At 39.5% G+C, this 18,863-nt stretch overlaps 1 protein-coding gene across 2 annotated transcripts in view; it reads left to right on the top strand.

The window, feature by feature from the left end:
- The window catches only part of stk26 (serine/threonine protein kinase 26), a 33,548-nt gene extending 15,247 nt beyond the window's left edge, over window positions 1-18,301 (top strand). The window contains exons 2-12 of one of the 2 annotated variants that reach the window (XM_046065014.1): window positions 2,697-2,765; window positions 3,183-3,344; window positions 3,523-3,579; window positions 4,252-4,360; window positions 5,121-5,278; window positions 10,541-10,726; window positions 12,480-12,622; window positions 12,853-12,949; window positions 13,556-13,618; window positions 16,887-17,023; window positions 17,121-18,301. In XM_046065014.1, coding sequence (XP_045920970.1) covers window positions 2,697-2,765; window positions 3,183-3,344; window positions 3,523-3,579; window positions 4,252-4,360; window positions 5,121-5,278; window positions 10,541-10,726; window positions 12,480-12,622; window positions 12,853-12,949; window positions 13,556-13,618; window positions 16,887-17,023; window positions 17,121-17,136 — 1,197 coding nt within the window. In that variant the 3' untranslated portion in view covers window positions 17,137-18,301. The remainder of the gene's footprint in view (window positions 1-2,696; window positions 2,766-3,182; window positions 3,345-3,522; window positions 3,580-4,251; window positions 4,361-5,120; window positions 5,279-10,540; window positions 10,727-12,479; window positions 12,623-12,852; window positions 12,950-13,555; window positions 13,619-16,886; window positions 17,024-17,120) is intronic. The other variant, XM_046065015.1, reaches the window with a different exon arrangement.
- The last annotated feature ends 562 nt before the right edge of the window (window positions 18,302-18,863 follow it).

Here is an 18,863-nt window from a genome sequence, read left to right as displayed (position 1 = left end):
TCTGAATACGACTTGACGCCATCTTCAAGATAATAGACTCACTGCTCTGTTTTATGGAATAACTTATAGACACAGTCCTCTTTTCTTTTTAAATATCATAATGATTCAAAATCAATCACAGCGCAATGCAGGACTCGTTCTACCTGAGGTCCGACACTTACATGGCTGCGCTCAATTGACTCTAATGTAAGTGAGTCGTTTTCCAGCTTTCTTCCAAGATATGGTCAAACTCTGTTCCTGGGTCTGTGACGGAAAGGTAAGAGCAGTAACCCCACCCGGATCTGAACCCGGGTCTACGGGGTTACCAAACGTGCAACTTGACGGCAACGCCAAAGAGCAAGGCTCATTGGTATGGCAGTCGCAGTGTGACGGTGGTCAACCGTAGTGACGGTGGTCCGTCACAGGGGCACTTTTAATAATTAAAGTCGCAACCCAGAGAGGCTGAAAGAAGAGGTAGGATTTATTATCTTACCAAAACCTAAGACAAGACAAATCCAGAAAAGTTTAGGATGTGTAATGGTAATTAGCTAACGCTAGCTAACTTACTGCTGACGTAATAAAGCCCTACTGTTCTGTTTTTTAATCATTGTAATAGTGAACAGAGACCTGCTCAGCAGTACAAGAACAGTGTTGATCCTTAATATCGTTGTCCTATTTCTCAATAGTCAGGTGATATGGTGGTTGGTTCACTTTTACTCTTTGATTGGTAGGCTTTAGCTTCTTTCTACAATATTAAAATGCACAAAGCAACTGCAAAACTGTCTGCTTATTTCTGAGATCGCTTTTTCCAACAAATTTGTCAATATTTCTCAGAGGAGTGCAGTAATAAAAAGGTGCAGCGCCATGATAAAAGTCTGTCAGGTCCGACAGTTTGTCGGACTTAGCAACAGTAACTAAGGGGGGCGTGGCTTAGCAAAGCGTCAATTGGCGTCCACATCTCAGTTTGAGGCCTATTTATCACTGGTGAATTCAGCAAATCAAATAGGTCAGGTGCGTGCCCATTATTGGCCGTTTCTGCCAGAAGCAGTCGACCAATCAGAGTTTTTATAGGTGTGATTAACAATGGGAAAGTAATAGATCAATATAAGGACAGAAAAAAGTCCAAGAAAATGGCAACAAGCGTGAATGAGGTTGACCCAGGTATGCAAGTCGACTTACAGAAATAACAACTCTTAAATCTACTTATTTTATTTAATGTTTGGTCCATGTCAAGGTACTAAAAAAACTAACCATTTTGCTCTGAATGTCTCCTAATAGTTGGGTGATTCATTCACCTTTCCTCAGCTGCCACCATGAGACTAAAACTTTCACTTGTACACAGGAAACCAACATATTTGCTGAGCACATTCATGCTCCCCAAAGGAACCCTTTTGATTTTTTTATGGTCTTGTGACCTTTCCTCTGGCGCGACATTCAGAAAAAAGTAAAATTAACAATAACTAATCTAAACTCCTTCCAGTTACTTTTGTGATCATGTCAATGTAATGCAATTTCTTATTTTTCTTTTTTTTAACATGAATAGCTTGGGCAGCTAAAATGTGACGTAATATATCACCAAAAACTAACTAGCTAAAAAAAAACTCACTGGGATGCTTATTCCTGTAAACTCACTGTTACTGCTGTGGTTATAAAACTCAAACAGCACAGAGTTTAGGAAATGAACGTAAGTCAGTGGAAAGCTCTCATAGATAAGTATGGGGTGTGTGTGTGTGTGTGTGTGTGTGTGTGTGTGTGTGTGTGTGTGTGTGTGTGTGTGTGTGTGTGTGTGTGTGTGTGTGTGTGTGTGTGTGTGTGTGTGTGTGTGTGTGTGTGTGTGTGTGTGGTCTGGCAGCTGTGTGTGTTCAGTTCCTGTTATCTTTAACTGTCATGCTTGCTTCCTTCTGTGTTTTTATGGGGTTTTTTGTGTGTGTGTGTGTGTGTGTGGCGACGGTGACATTGTGTAGCTCTGTGGTGACAACATGGCTGTCATGTTGCAAAGCCTTGTGTGTGAGGAAATAAGAGTCACTGGGAATCTAATTGAAACTTCAGTGCTTTAGTATAGTTATTGTACTTTTGTAGACTTTGCATTTTGCATATGTAATTCTTCAGATTTGACCATTGTTTTGGTAAAATCTCATTTTACATTGGTTTGTTACATAATGTTATACTCACTACATACTGTATGCTAGAGCTTGATTTGTTGTCAACTATTAAATGAATCACCAAATAATTTGACAATTGATTAATCAATTGAGGAGTTTTTTTTTTTTTTAAACTAAGTCATATTTGTCTGTCTTGAGCTTTTTAAATGTGAATATCTTTTTCGGGTTTATATACTCCTCTCTGACAGTCAGCTGAATCTTTTTGGTTTTTGGACAAAACAAGACATTTGACATCATCTTGGGCTTTGGGAAACCCTGATCAACATTTTTCACTATTTTCTGATATTTTATATACCACACAATGAAACGATAAATCAAGAAAACAAGTGACAGATTAATCGACTATATGAAGATAATTTTCAGTTGCGGCCTTTTTTTTAGTCAAATCTCATTTCACATAAAGTAATATGCAACATTATGTTATACTCACTGCATATCCTATGAATTTAATATAGTTTTATGTAAAATATGTTTTTAAATAATTTAATTATTGTGTAAATATAAACTACTCTTCATCAGTTTTCTTTTTGCCTCCTCTCCTCTTCCTCCTCACAGAGTTCTCAGATCGATCCAGAGGAGTTGTTCACCAAATTGGATCGGATTGGAAAAGGATCTTTTGGAGAGGTGTGCGTCATTTTTCACATTTAAGTTCATCATGAAACCTGGTTGATTGTTAGTGTTATGCCTGAAGTCAATGAGACCAATTCTTTTGTGTTTATCTACTTTTATTTTTAATTATTTTTCTATATTATCTCACTCTTTCTTTCTTATTATCTCATCTTCACTCCTCTCATCCTTTTTACTTCCATTTCCTTGTCTTTTTGATTTCTTATTTGCTCTGTCTTCTCTGCATCTTGTCTGTTATTTTTGTTTGTTTTTAATTGTCTGTCTTTGTCTTTTGTCCTGTTACTCTTTTATCTTCTGCTTTCCCTGTTGTCTTTTGGCCATATTTCATTGCCTCATTTTCTTGTATCAACTTTTCTCTAACCGTCTTTCCTTTCCCCGTATCATCGCACTGATGCATTCCTCCTCCTCCTGCAGGTGTTTAAAGGTATCGATAATCATACTCAGAGTGTTGTTGCAATTAAGACCATTGACCTGGAGGAGGCTGAGGATGAGATCGAGGACATCCAGCAAGAGATCACAGTTCTCAGTCAGTGCGACAGTCCGTACATCACCAAGTACTTCGGCTCCTATCTGAAGGTAAGACCGACTTTTTAATTCCTTCAAACTGATCAGTTTATGGCACAAAACAGGAAGGGGATGTTGTTCTTACAGGGAAAACTGAGCTAAAAATATCCCATTTCAAAAAGGTCACTGTTGATTTGATTAATTCATTATGCATTTTCTGTTCGTTTAGAAAATGAATTCTCTCTTTCAGGGCAGTAAACTATGGATCATCATGGAGTATCTTGGTGGAGGCTCAGCACTCGACTTGGTGAGTGTTAAAGTAGTTTCTAGTAAGATTTATTGATCTGATTCAGTAAAATTACATAAAAATAAGGTCACTCGTGAAGTAAAGTTATAGCATTTATTCAGAATTCAATTGGCAGAGATTTAAATCCAAAAGGAGTGATCCTCACATTAAAGGCTTCTTTCAAAAGATGAAACTTTCTAAAATTAAAATGGCTACTATAGCTCTACCCTCTGGAAATGTATCCCTTCAGTTTAATCTGAATATTTCCTGCTAGATATGGTGGCTTTTTATCCATTATAATTCACATTTGTGTCCAAATAAATCCACAGGTAAGGGGGGGAAAAAAGGACAAAAGAAGAAAATCAAAACCTAATCAGAAAATCTGGACTGTGATTATTAGCTAGGGGGGAAATTGTGGGTGTACGAAGCAGTAAATAATAAGAAGGTTGGAAATGGATATGAATGAAATGTAAAAAATGTTTTTTATAAAAAATATATACCGCAATACTTGTGATGCCGTGGTTGCCATTTTCTGTGTTGAGTCTTGTCACATATCAAACTGAACAGGGTGTGTTTAAGTTTCTACGTGTACCCTCCGGCATGTCGGTGAGTGTTTAAGTCTGTGTCATCACGTGACGTGTGTGTGTGTGTGTGTGTGTGTGTGTGTGTGTGTGTGTGTGTGTGTGTTTGCAGCTCCGGGCGGGTCCATTTGATGAGTCTCAGATTGCCACCATGCTGAAGGAGATCCTGAAAGGGCTTGACTACCTGCACTCTGAGAAGAAGATCCACAGAGACATCAAAGGTATGGACAGGATTAAACTCCAGCCTGGATCTTTAGGTCTTGTGTGGTGTGATTTAGTATTGTGCTTTAGTAAAATATAATGACTTGCAAGAGACACATTTAAAGAAGATCAGTCAATAATGCTGCAACAGAAGCCAAGATATCCTGACTGTTAGTATCTACTGTGGATCAAGCTCCAAAAACACTACACTTCCCATAATGTAATTCAAAAGCATCCATCATGAGACCCTCCCTGACTGGCAAATGGCAACATCTTCCAACCCGAAATACCCAAGACTCGTTTAACAAAGCTCATGTACAGCTCCAGAAGACACTATACAAATGTTTTCACAGGCTGTGTAGTACTTTCTGTTACTTGTAAATTAATTTTAACATGTAAAAGTGGTGTCATGCCCCTTAATGGGCTCATGAATAGCACTTGTTCACTCTGTGTGCCCACATATACCAAGCCAGGAGAAGATCCAGACTGCTGAAATTCCCACATTTTAAGGCACAGTGTGAAGAATTTCTGATGATGGTGCACCCTGGTGGCAGAATTAAAAAATACTGTGGCAGATTACAGATCTGACCCTAGACACAGACAATAAAAGCGCTTAAAGTAACAAAGACTTCAGCAATCAGACTTGGCAATCAGAATAATCTGAAAGATGCTTTAATCGTATAACAATTCCATACAAAGGTGCTTTAAAGCTGTAAAAGTGTAGAGAGTCTTCCATGAAACAAATGTTGATTTACCAAAATCGGGAATAATTCTCTGTAGCTGCCAACGTCCTGCTGTCGGAGCACGGTCAGGTGAAGCTGGCGGACTTCGGGGTGGCCGGTCAGCTGACAGACACGCAGATCAAAAGGGAAACTTTTGTGGGTACGCCGTTCTGGATGGCTCCCGAGGTCATCCAGCAGTCCGCCTACGACTCCAAGGTAAGACACTTTTTTATATCACTACAGACATATGTATTCATATATTCATCCAATTAAAGGTACAGGAAACTCAAATTTGCAACATTATAGGTTTAAATTGTGTTGGTGGTCTTGTCATTGTTTGCTAAACCCGTTGTCCAATTGTAGCTTTTAGGGCTGTGTTTGCTCTGATGTTTGTATCTAAGGTTAACATGCCTGGCTAACTAGTTACACTTTGTAGTAACCTAGCGCTACTTCCAGTCAAGATTTAGCATTAAGTTAGCTAACTGCATTACATTGTGAGGTTACATTACATTAAATTACATTACATTTACTCATTTAGCTGACGCTTTTATCCAAGGTGACTTACAATTGCTATATATGTCAGAGGTCGCACGCCTCTGGAGCAACAAGGAGTTTAAGTATCTTGTTCAGGGAGACATTGGTGAATGTGTGACAGTGGAAACCCGGGTCTCCCACATTAGAGGCATGTGTCTTATCCACTGCCCCATCGCCACCCCATTAGAAAAAGTTAGGTTCTAAAGAAAACACCATTCAGAAGTGGCACCTCTCTGCGTGTGAGCCGTGTAACAGCAATCCTAGATGCTACTAATTGCTAAATCAGAATTTAATGTAACGTTACCGGCTCTGTCCTGGTCTGTTAGGGATTACAGGAAGCTTACCTGAAATAACTTTATCAAACTTCGTCAGTTTGTCCTCATCCTGAAATCCCTTTCTCTGACAAAGGTAAATATATTAACTTATTATGTCTAACTAGCATCCCTGTTTATTGTTGGTCATGTCATCGTCTGAAAAAGTGAAGCCTACTTTTGTCCACTTGTGTCCCATTGTTTAAAATATTAATATACATTACACAAGCTACTTTTAACTGGGAGATTCTGCTGCAAGTGACGTGACACAATTTTTCTAGGTTAAGAGTCACCACCCTGCTGAGCTATAAAACACACTGTTTACTCATGGGTGTAGAGTTGTGTTGGAGTGATGTTTATTGTCCCTCACAAACAAGCCAGTAGTGCCGACTAACGTAACTTGAAAGATAAAAAAATAAGAGCTGAATCCAAAATGGATCCTGCACTTGGCACCCATTCCTAGTTAGAGCCTCTGGGTGGATGTGAAACGTTAAATAACTTGTTTTGTCATTCGTGAGGTTGTTAAAATGATTAGGTCTCATTTCTCAGATTTAGTTATACTCGTCGGTGATCAGCGCAAACAAAGAAGAAGAAGATACTTTATTGTCACATACACGTTGCGAAATTCATTCTCTGCGTTTAACCCATCCCTCAAAGGAGCAGTGGGCAGCCGCTGTGCAGATCTCCAGAACTCGAGATCTTTATCAGTGTGTAGTCAATGTCACTGACTGGAGAACCTAACATGTTTTTAATGATGGGGCAAACCGGCGCAAACCCACGCAGAGAACATGCAAACTCCACACAGAAAGGCCAGGGTTTGAACCTTCTTGCTGTGAGGCCTTAGTACTGTCCACTGGACCACCGTGCTGCCAACTACCTATTTGTTGGGATGAATGTGGCGATGCTGCTCTGTTGTATTTTTAGTTCTGGTTGTTAAAAGCTCATCTGGTTTAAATATACAGTTTATGGCTGTGGGATTACTCTGTGCCTTTGTGTATTGGCGTAGCAACTTCAGCCACGTGGTTGTCTTGCTGTGTCTGGCTTTGAGGCACTTTGCATTACTTCCACAGTCTCTTTGGTTTTATTTGCATGTAAGAGAAACTCCCACACTGTCCTTTTGTCTGGACTTGAATGAGAAAGGTCTGAATCACCTGTTGATTTTTAGCTATGCTTGGTACAACACATGCATATGTGTAATGTAGAGATCTGGAAAAGGGATTCCCTTGTCTTTCTCTTTGTCTCTATACTCAGAGTAAACGGCAGTATGCCCCAAAAAGTGACGAACATTCATGTTTTCAGAGCTGCACCTGCTGCTCTCAGACACACACAAAGGTAAAAGCCTGGTATAAATGGTTGGATGAGATACCCAATAACAAAGTAAATAAATGTCTTTTATGAACCTACATAATAAAGTGACGTCTCCTGACCTGCTTGTCTGTCTGTCTGTGTTTCAATGCACGTCTGAGGAAAGCCTGCGTGCGTGCGTGCGTGCGTGCGTGCGTGTGGTTAGGCGTGTTTTGGAAATAAGGCAAATCCATTAGGGTGTGTATACTTTGTCTCTTGATGTGGTTTGATACGTCTGGTTGTGTGTTTGCACACAGATCTGTGTGTATTTTAAAGAGCGTGTGTGTACATATGCATATTGTGTATGTAACGTGTATGAGTTGTTATTATGTCAAAAATGTTACTTTCAACGTCAAATGCCCACAATACTTCCAGAAGTTGTGTGTGTCACTCTTAATCTTAGTTATTTTCTTAGTCACGGGGCTTTTTTTGTGTCAGAATGACGAAAGATTGAGGCTCAAAGAGAGTAAAGAAAGATGTAGAAAAGAAATTACCTGGAAACAGAATGACAAAAGAAAATGTCTGGAAGAAGTCTTCTTTTCACCAGACTCGTTGTCATTAACCATTTCTTGATAATACTGTTTTTGATGATCATATAATTCATTAAATGAGAAAAAGAAAAAGTTACCAGATATTACAGAGATGTTTTACTGTGATAAACAGCTAAAGGAAAAGTATTAAACTTGTGATGATATGCCTTAAGGAAATGATTTTATTTTGTAGTAGTTAACATTTATATCACAACAATGACACAATATGACTGGTGGGAGGTGGATTATATTAATTTTTTTATTTGTGGAAGATTGTTTTGAGTCTTCTATAAAAGGAAGGAAGACAAAGTACCAGAGACACTTAGCAGACACCACTAACAGTTACATAAACAGCAGACGTAACCTGAGCAGTCGGAAGAAGCTTACAAGAAAAGGCTGCCATTGTGCTTAAAGGACGGTGTGTGTGCGTGTCTGTGTATGCGTATATGTCTGTATTTGTTGCCAGATAATCCCAGTAGATTTGTAGATCCAGTCACACATCACCATGTACAGTATTCGCACAATTTGTGCCATTCAGATGGGGATAATGTGGATTTTGACTTTAAAGCTGCCATAAATCCATATTTTCATACTAACAGTGGATCAAGAGGCCCGCTCCTTGTGATGAACTTGAAGAGATGTATTATGACCCTGCAGCTCTGCTGAGCTTATTAGTGTCATTCATCTCATTGTTTTGGTGTTATTGCTGCTTTTGCTACCTGCTCAGCAACAAACAGCTGACAGAGTTGGAAACTAGCTGGTGAACATAGTGGAGCCTTTAGTAGCTAAAGAGCCAGGGGCCGTACAGAAAGTTCCTGTCTTAAGTTAAGATAAGAAGAGTCCCAATTTGGTATTACAGAGGCAAATCCTAACTAACTTTAGGAATCCTATCTTATCTCAAGTAAGGAACACATAACGCTTAACTCGGTAGATTAAAGATAGAGAGTGGGCTAAAACTGCAAACTCAGTCACCGCCGCATATCCGGCATCCAGCGGAGCGATGATGCTGTTAAAAAGAAAATGAGTCCACTGACAAGTGATACGAAGAGAAAGTTGTCTCCAGAGAGCAGACGAAAACCGGTGGTGTCTCCTCCTGTGCTCCCTCACTGACCCTGGCAAAAACCCCTACTCTGCTCGGGAAAGTTAATAATGAAGGTAAAAAAAAAAAAAAAAGAATAATCATAATAATAAAGGCTGCGGGCTAACATCATCATGTTTTCATGTATTTTACATTGTATTTAAACATTGGCATTAGGATCCTTTTTGACATCAAGCCTTTACATTATGTTATATAATGAGACATTATCTAGCGTTAAATCGCCTACAGTTTTGTCTACAAACACATAATAGAATCAATAAGCCACCTGTTGACATTTTGTTGATTTTGTAAAAGCAATAAAAGAGCAGCCATGTGGTTTAAATGAGTTATTAAACACTACCTGGTGGGAAATTAAAAGTTAGGACAGTTTAACAGTTTATTTAAGATTTTACAAAGTTAGGATGCTTCTGTAATACACTTCTCTTATCTAAAGTTAGGAAAGGAACATTGACTTAGGCCATTACAGATTAACAGTTCCTTTTTCCTAAATCAGTTCCTAAATCTTATTACCATGGTTACCAGAGACCAAAAACCGAGCTAAATGGAAAGCAAATATTGGACTTGCATCTGTTAGGTGGCAAGAAGCACGACTCGTGCGCATGCGTGCGTGTTGTCTCCTGCCACTGGCTGCCATATGTTCAGTGTGTAACAGTAACGGAGCTGGTTAAGAGTCAAACAGTGACCGAGCATCCTGTTGTAATGTGACCCCGAGCAGCTCAGCTACAACTGTAGAGTCTGTGTGTGTGTGTGTGAGATGATGGCTGCTCCTTACCTGGTCTGCCACATGGTCATTGGAGCAAGTCAAAACTAAGTGACATTCAACCTGTGTGTGTGTGTGTGTGTGTGTGTGTGTGTGTGTGTGTGTGTGTGTGTGTGTGCCCAGGTTGACATATGGTTAGTGGGTGTCATAGCCATTGTGCAAACAAAAAGTCAGCCTGACAACTCTCACCCAAACCGTGTGTGTGTGTGTTCATGTAGAAATAGCTGTGTGATCTCTATTCCTAACATGCAGTGAAACAAGTGCAAGCAAAAACTTGAGATTTTGCTGAGGATTTGTCTTTTTCTTTCTGTTTTATATTATTGTAATCTGAATTATCTTTGGGTTTTGGACTGTTGGTCAAACAAAACAAGCTATTTGAATATTTTCCCCTATTTTTAAACATTTTATAGTGTAAACAATTCTTAAAACAATGCTTAATCATAACAATAACAGACAGACAGATGAAGTGATAATGAAAACAATCACTCTCTAACTTTGGGTAAAAACCAGTCACTCTGAGGGATGTGTTGCAGTTGTAGCAGGCCTCTAAAATACTGCTTCTGGTTAAAAATTGCATTAGACGTTTGGTATTTTGACAAGAGATGCTGCCAAAAGCCTGTTCAAACTTTCCTGTCACAACAGCGCCCGTTTGTTTTAAAGGTGGCTGTAAAATGTCTTTTTGTAAGGAATTTATACAGAATATTCTGGGACACTTGGCATCCTTAAGTCTCTTTTTATCATTGTTATTAATCATTGTAAACCTACAAAGATACATTCAACATGTCAAAAGCTAGCCAGGTATAAATGAAGGCTGTAACCAGTGCACTTTTTCAGGGGAACACTTATGAGTTAGATTGTTAACCGTCTGTAGTGACAGGTGTTCTGACTGTGTCTCTGCAGGCTGATATTTGGTCACTGGGCATCACTGCCATCGAGCTTGCCAAGGGAGAACCTCCGAACTCAGACATGCATCCGATGCGAGTGCTGTTCCACATCCCCAAGTCTCCTCCTCCGACGCTGAGTGGAGATTTCTCCAAGAGCTTCAAAGAGTTCACCGAGTCTTGCCTCAACAAGGACCCTGCCTTTGTAAGACACACACACACACACACACACACACACACACACACACACACACACACACACACACACACACACACACACACACACACACACACACACACTAATGAACTGTAGTTTTTTTTTTACTAATTTTATATTTAGATATTCCCCTCTCCAGTATTTGCAGCTGGACAGGAGTCTTTTTTATGGTGTTCATGTGTTTTTATGTGTCTTACACAGTGGTGGGAAGTGACTAAGTACATGTATTGAAATGCTGTACTTAATTACAATTACAATTACGCTTAAATTCAGCATCAGGTACTACTTGAGTATTTCCAACTGTTTACTACTTCACACTTCTACTCCACTACTCTGAGGCAAATATTCTCTTTTATCTGACAGCTTTAGTTACTATAAGTAAAAACCAACCACCGGGATTATAAACACATTGTTGTATTTTAAACCAAAATAAACCAGGTTTCCCAACCTTTTTGACTTTTGGGGCTCCTTGTCACTTTTCAGATGTCTTTGAGTTGTTATCAGGTCCTACAAAGAAACATTTCTCCTCTAAACTACCCACATGATTTCATTTAATGGTCACACATTGTAACAACTGATATTTCCATGTCTTTTTTGATTTAAAAAACAAAAGCAGGTCTAGCTGCTCTAAATAGTGTTAAAGTATCCAAAACACTCAACCCATGAAGAAATGGACACAGCCTTTATTATTATTACTAACTGTTTGAGGCAAAAAGAGGTAAAATTATCTATTATCAGAATCTTAGTTTATTCTTCTTTCCTCTCCGATTATTCATCTCATGACCCCTCATATTTATCTGGTGACCCTTTGGAGGGGCTCAACCCCTATGTTGGGAACTTCTGGCCTAAACTAGCTGACTTTATGTAAAGTAGTTCAAACTTTCTCCACCTGGAGCAGCTACAACAGAACAATGCTGCTCTAACATTGATGCATCAATAATATGCCAGTCATTTACTGCAGAACGAGTATCTTTACTTTTGATACTTTAAAACTTTAGATACAATTTGTTCATAATACTTAAGTACTTTTACTTAATTAGGTTTTTGAATGCAGGACTTTAAAATAGAGGGTTTTGGTATGGTTACGTAGGAAAAGGATCTGATTAATCCTTCCACCACTGGTTTTATACTTTGACTGAAATTTTCTTTTACTAATCAGACAACGATAACATTTTAGGGTTTTCCTAGGGGCAACAGTTTTAATGAGTGCCACTGAAATAAAAACTAAATAAATAAATATATTAAAGAAAACCAACTACCAAAATCTTCCCATCATATAGAAAATGCAGATTTTATACATACATAAAATGCTAAATGTTTTTGTGTCTTGACTTTTTAAATAAAGGTTTTTTTCTGCTGTTTGTCATCCTGTTAAATTCATCTAAACTCAACATTTATATAGTTTTTAAGGTTAGGAGGTTTGAGGCAAATAAATATATTTTCATGTCATTGATTTTAGGTCAGTTTCCCTTTTATATGTGTGATTGTATTTGCATCTTGCTGCCCCCTGGTGGACTAACAGCTCCTCTCGCCCTCTTTTTTTTTTTTCTCTTTCTCATCCACATATACAGTAAACCATTTAAGAAAGATAAGTACAATTTCCGAACCTGAGAGATTCACTATCCACCACTCCCATTATTTATTTTATTCATCATCTCTCTCTCTGAAGCCCCTTATAAAAACCCTGAATGAAGAAATGAAGACAGTCTGTAAATCTTGTCCCTCTGCTCTCTCTTCACAGCGTCCCACAGCCAAGGAGCTCCTCAAACACAAGTTCATTGTTAAACACTGTAAGAAGACATCCTACCTCAGTGAGCTGATTGACAGGTACAGGAGGTGGAAAGAGGAGGGGCACACCGACAGCAGCTCTGATGACTCAGACAGGTAATCTGGTTACTTTTGTTGTGGCAAAAACTTCATTTCCAGATGTTGATTTCTTTTTTGTTTGTTTTAACTTTGAGTTAAACACTGTGATTTAAACAGGAAAACGCTGCAAAGAAGCGCAGTTCTGTTTAAGTCTATGTGCACATGGTGAAGTGCTTAGTGAGTAACGTGTGTGTGTGTGTGTGTGTGTGTGTGTGTGTGTGTGTGTGTGTGTTTATGCGTGTATAAAGTGAGTCCAGTAATAAGGAGAACAGTGAATCTCCCGAGTGGTCCTTCACCACTGTCCGCAAGAAGAAGACGGAGGGCAGGAAGTTCATCAATGGGACGGTCAGTGTGTGTGTGTGTGTGTGTGTGTGTGTGTATATATATGTATATATACTGTGTGTGTGCAAGTAAAGCATGCACTTCAGAAACTCTTCATGGGTGGAGAAATGCTAATATCTTTTGTCAAAATGGTCAAATCTCATTTGATTGTTTGACAGGGTAAAAAGTACCTTTGCAATTGCATTTCTTCCAGTCTGCATGAGGGGTGAGATTTAACATAATTTTTTTCCCTTTTGTAAACTCAAGAAAAAGTATTGAAGCATTTGAAAATGTTCCTTTTTACATTTAGCACACATTTTGAGAGATGAAATAGTAAAAAGGACCACTGACTGATTTTATTCCAAAATCCTGGAAAACGTAACTTCACAGAAAAACACTGGTCAGTATTTCAAAGTGGACGTTCTGTTAAAAAAAAGCGTTTTTATGAACAAGATCTTAAGTTGACTTTTTTTGTCTTGTCGAACAAGCCTTTATGTGTCTTTACAACTGCACCAAATATAAATAAATAAGTATACTAAGCATAAGTAATATAAATAAGTTCTCACCTTGTTTTTTTTCTCCTTTTCAACTTCACCTTCTGTCTCTTTCTCCTTCTCTTAATCTGTGCAGAGTCAGGATCAGCTGAGTAAATCTGCCAGTCTGGCCACAGTCATCTCTCCTGTCTTCACTGAGGTGAGCATATGTAGACTTGACTCATAAAAATAATAAGATCAGCCAAAAACAACCACATTTTGTACAGTATACAGTTTTGAGGCATTGACAGCACAGTTTGTCTGTAAAAATATGTACATGTGTACACTACGTACAATATGAGTGTATATACGAAATATAGCGTACTGCATTCAAGAGCAGTCACAAAGTGCTTCACAAAAGAAATAAAGAAGCTGACAGCCTTAAAATAAAAAAACACAAAAAAGAAATAAGTGAAAATAAGAGTGAATAGAAAATTACACAGACGCGTATATAAACATTTATATTTACTCATTTGGCAGATGCTTTTATCCAAAGCGACTTACATTTGAGGAACAACATACAAGCATCAACAGAGCATCAAATACAGATCTACAACTGACAATACATACTAGTAAGAGCAGCAATAAATACTAGTAAGAGCTCATAGTACATATCACATCAATGGGGTAAATACCTAGGGAAGGAAATAAGAGTTAACAAAAAAAACGCAATCATTACAAGATAATTGTAGGGTATTGGAAGAAGAAGAGCAAAGGATGTGCATGTTAGTGGTTAGGAGTTAGAGGTGTTATAAGAGGAAGTGTTCTCAGAAGAGATGTGTTTTCAAGAGCTTCTTGAAGTTAGAGAGGGACGCCCCTGCTCTGATGGCGTGTGGCAGCTCATTCGACCATCGTGGTGTCACAGATGCGAACAGCCGGGACTGGGATTGCTTTGTGTGAAGGGATGGCAGAGCCACACGGCGTTCGTTGGAGGAGCGTAGCGGCCGAGAAGGAACGTAAACTTGTATTATGGAGTTTAGGTAGATGGGCGCAGACCCAGTAGTCTCTCTGTATGCAAGCATTAGTGACTTGAATTTGATTCTGGAGGCCACGGAGAGCCAGTGGAGGTCACTGAGTAATGGAGTGACATGCGTCCTTTTGGGCTGATGAAAAACCACACGCGCTGCTGCGTTCTGAACCATTTGTAAGGGTTTCACCACACAAGCTGGAAGACCTGCTAGGAGGGCATTGCAATAGTCGAGGCGATAGATAACCATGGCCTGTACCAGAAGCTGGGTGGCGTACTGAGTGAGGTACGGCCTGATTTTTCTGATGTTGTATAGAGCGAAGCGACATGACCGAGAGAAAGCAGCAACGTGGTCTGAAAAGGACAGCTGGTCATCAATCATGACACCCAAGTTTCTCACCACCTTGGTTGGAGTGATGGTTGAGGAGTCAATATGTAGTTTGATGTTATAGTGGATAGATTGCTTGGCTGGAATGACCAAGAGTTCAGTCTTAGAGAGGGTTTAGTGTAAGGTGGCAAGCCTTCATCCATGCAGATACTGTATGTCCGAGAGACAGTCCGTGATCCACGCCGAGACGATTGGGTCATCTGGCTAGGTAGGAAGGATAGGTAGAGTTGCGTATCGCCTGCGTAGCAGTGGTAAGAGAAGCTGTGCGAGCGAATGATCGGCCCCAGTGAGGTGGTGTAAACTGAGAAGAGAAGGGGCCCTAGCATTGAGCCTTGGGGCACCCCTGTGGAGAGGCAGTGGGAGGAGGATAATTGTCCTTGCCACAAAACATTGTAGGAATGCCCTGAGAGGTAGGATTCGAACCACAGGAGTGCTTTACTCAAGATGCACATTGCTGAGAGAGCGGATAGCAGGATCCTGTGGTTGACTGTGTCAAAGGCAGCTGATGGGTCAAGCAGGATAAGAACCGAGGATTGGGCTGCAGCTTTAGCTGCCCTTAGGGCTTCTGTTACAGACAGAAGAGCCGTTTCAGTAGAGTGGGCCCTCTTAAAACCAGACTGATAAGGATCTAGGAGGTCATTCCGTGAGAGGAATTCTGAGACCTGTTTGAATACTGCCCGTTCAGTAGTTTTGGATGAAAATGGTAGAAGGGACACTGGCTGATAGTTCTCAACTTGAGTTGGGTCAAGTGAGGGCTTTTTGAGCAAGGGTGTAACCCGGGCCCTTTCGAAAGTGGTCGGGAAGGTTCCTGAAGCCAGAGAAGTATTTACCACATGAGTGATTGTCAGGACCACGGTAGGAGATATGGCTTGGAGAAGATTCGTAGGAATCGGGTCCAGTGGGCATGTAGTTGGACGGCTACGGGTCAAGAGTTCTGATACTTCGCTCTCTGTGAGAGGAGTAAACGAGGAGAGTGAAGAACCACTGACCTTGGAGGGCAGAGGAAAAGATGTAGTAGGACTGATACAATGGTTGAGTTTGAATGTTTCAGAGAATTGGCTAGTTATAGCCGCCACTTTGCCTGCGAAGAAGATAGCAAAGGTATCAGCAGACAAGTTTGTGTGTGGTGGAGGAGGATTTAGTAGCGCTTTAAAAGTGGAAAATAACTTCCTTGAGTCAGTGGCAGTGCTAATTCTGTTATTATAGAACACAGTTTTGGCAGCACTGATGCTTGTTGAGAAGGAGGATAGGAGCATTTGGTAGCCCGTAAGGTCAGTGAGGTCTTTGGTTTTTCGCCATTTTCTTTCAGCGGCTCTGAGATCAGTACGGAGCCCATGGATGGTATCCATTAGCCACGGGTGGGACTGGTTCAGGCGAGCAGGCTTGGTGGATAGAGGACACAGGCTATCCAGGCACGTCTGTCAGAGATTTAATCAGGAGATATTTACATTTTGCATAGTAGCTCCAAATTCTTCTTTTTGATTGTGTAGTTTGGGGACATTTTCTTATGCACTTTCTTTCTGAGGGTTAGATGAGAAGATAGTTACCACCCTCATATCTGTTCATTTAATATAAAGCGACTGCCAGAAGCTGCTTAGCTTAGTTTAGCACAAACACTAGGAACAGCTAGTGTCCGAAGATAACAAAATCTGCCTACCAGCAACTCTAAAACTCACTAACATGTTATATCTTGTTTTTTTTTATAGTAAAAATTTAATATTACTTACTATTTATAATAATTTAAGTGTAAAAATATATTTTCTGCATTCTACATGATTGTCTTTTAAGATGTTTAGAGTCAAAACCTTTCTATTATTTCTTTGGCCTGAAGCAGTCATACAGTATTTTTAAAAAAGCCCTAAAATGATATCAAAACCAGGTTTAAAAAGCTCAGAATGTGTAATTTGTGTATATTTGCAGAATGTAAACAAAAAAAGGCAATTCAAACTCCCAAATTCATGAAAACAGTACTGAGGAGTGACCTCGGAATCCTCAAAAACACATAGTGTTGCTTGTTTTCTGCAAAGAAATGAGGTGCAGATGGCAAAAAATGTTTTTTGTTTTCTTTTGTAGTTGAAACAGCAGCACAAGGAGCACTCTGAGCAGCGATTGGCCATCGAGGAGCTCGAACGCAACATCCGGTTGGCTGAAGACGTCTGTCCAGGCATCACAGACAGGATGGTCACACACATCATTGCCAGGTACCAGAAGTACGTCATTTTATAAATCTCCAAACAAAATATCTCTGTCTTCCTCCATCAGTTCATTTGTTTACCAAATGTTGTGATTTCTGTCACTCGCCCTCAGATTCACGACCAACTGAAGGACAGATGGATCTAAAAAAAGGAAGTACGTTATGTGAAGAGAGACTGTGTCTCCATACAGCGATGCTGCTGGATGATGGAAACAGAGGAGATTTGCTGTGCGATGTCTCCTTACTGCGCACACACACACACATCACAAACACACACACACACTAATGTAATATATTCAGCATATATTCACTGCGGCTGGTTGAAGGCCTTTTTTCTCCACAAGTTGGATTCGAAAGACAGCTGCGTGTCTGAAGTTTTGAAAGTAGAATCTGAGTTGTCAGTTAGATTTGTGGTTTTCATTTCCCCCTTTTAGGGTCATGAACCTCTCCATTAATTTTTTGAAAATGTAATCATTTCTTGAGCTTGAGCATTTTTGAATGATGAGCAGACATTTTGGTCAAACTTAATTCAAACATAAGTCCCTAAGTCAGTCTACCTAAGTTATATTTAAACTTCCTAAATTACCATGATTTGCCTTTAATTATTTATGCTTTCATTTTCTAAAAGTTTTAATGGAGGTGTCATGTTTTTGTTGAAACCGCAAACAGACAAATATAGAGAAGAGGGTTCCTGACCATCAGCAGTGGTATGTTTTGTGTCATGACTTTGTAGATGTCTATATGTTTGTTCGCTAGCACTTGAGACAGATTATATGCCATTATTACATATTTTTTGTTGTCTTCAGTGATGCTTTAAATTACAGTTCCCTGACCCAGAGAAGATCTTGTCTACTCTTCAAAGACTAACACATAAGCCTAACATATGTTTTTAGGATTGTCATTTTAGCTCTGAAATAGAAATGCTATCAAAGATGTACTCCACCGCGGGAACAATGCTGAGGACAGGAGAAAAGAAATCAGAATCCCCAGCTTTACTGACAGATTTATATGGTAAATATTTTGAACACACAGTGTGGAAGACCTTCCTTAAAGTTGAACACACTTGAGGAATCTTAAAAACATTTTTATTTTATGTTTCCCCGGCGAGAAACATGTAAAAACTGATCCTTTTTAGGTATCCAGACTAATTTTTTAACCCATTTTTGGGACCTGCCAAACTCTAGCCCAGCTAGGCAGCTAGTGGCTTGCTAACTAGTAAGCTAGCAGGCTAACTGTTGTTGTACCCGTTTCCAAAAGTACTTGCTAACTTTAACTATTAAATGTGTGTAGACTACTGCTAGTTAAGTTTTAACCTAATTGCTCAAAACGGCTCCGTTTTGAAGAAGATCAGTGTTGCTTGTGTTTGGTTGGCGTTAAAATGTGTGGTCCAAAGAAAGGGTGGTAAATCCTAACTTTGCCTTTGGTCTGGAAGTAACTTGACTGTTGGTTAAGATTTAATTCTGGGATTCATTTTTTCGGATGTGTGTAGTTCAAAATACAATAGTTCTGGTTGGAATATGGAAATGAAAAATGTCCAGTGTCTGCAGACGAGGCACAACCGCACCAAGGTCTTCACTCGCCACTGAAAAGACTGTCCTTTTTCTTAATATGTTGAGTTTGGGAAAAAATTGTAAAGGACTGTTACGAATCAACTTTTTGACAGATGTTAACTTGATGTGTAAGCATTTGATAGTAGACAGGTCATTTTTAAAAGCATGAAGGGAGCTGTAATCTCAGGTATTACGAATAGTTTGTACCAAAGACACTATAAAAGTTGGTCATTGTATATTTTTGTCTTTTTATATATCATAAGGGATACAACAGTGCTTGTTGGGGGGGGGGGGGGGGGGGGAAAA

This window comes from Micropterus dolomieu, linkage group LG12 (assembly GCF_021292245.1).
Source record: "Micropterus dolomieu isolate WLL.071019.BEF.003 ecotype Adirondacks linkage group LG12, ASM2129224v1, whole genome shotgun sequence".
Classification (NCBI taxonomy): domain Eukaryota; kingdom Metazoa; phylum Chordata; class Actinopteri; order Centrarchiformes; family Centrarchidae; genus Micropterus; species Micropterus dolomieu.
Note: the sequence above shows the minus strand (reverse complement) of the source record. Positions and strands in the feature narration are given on the sequence as shown.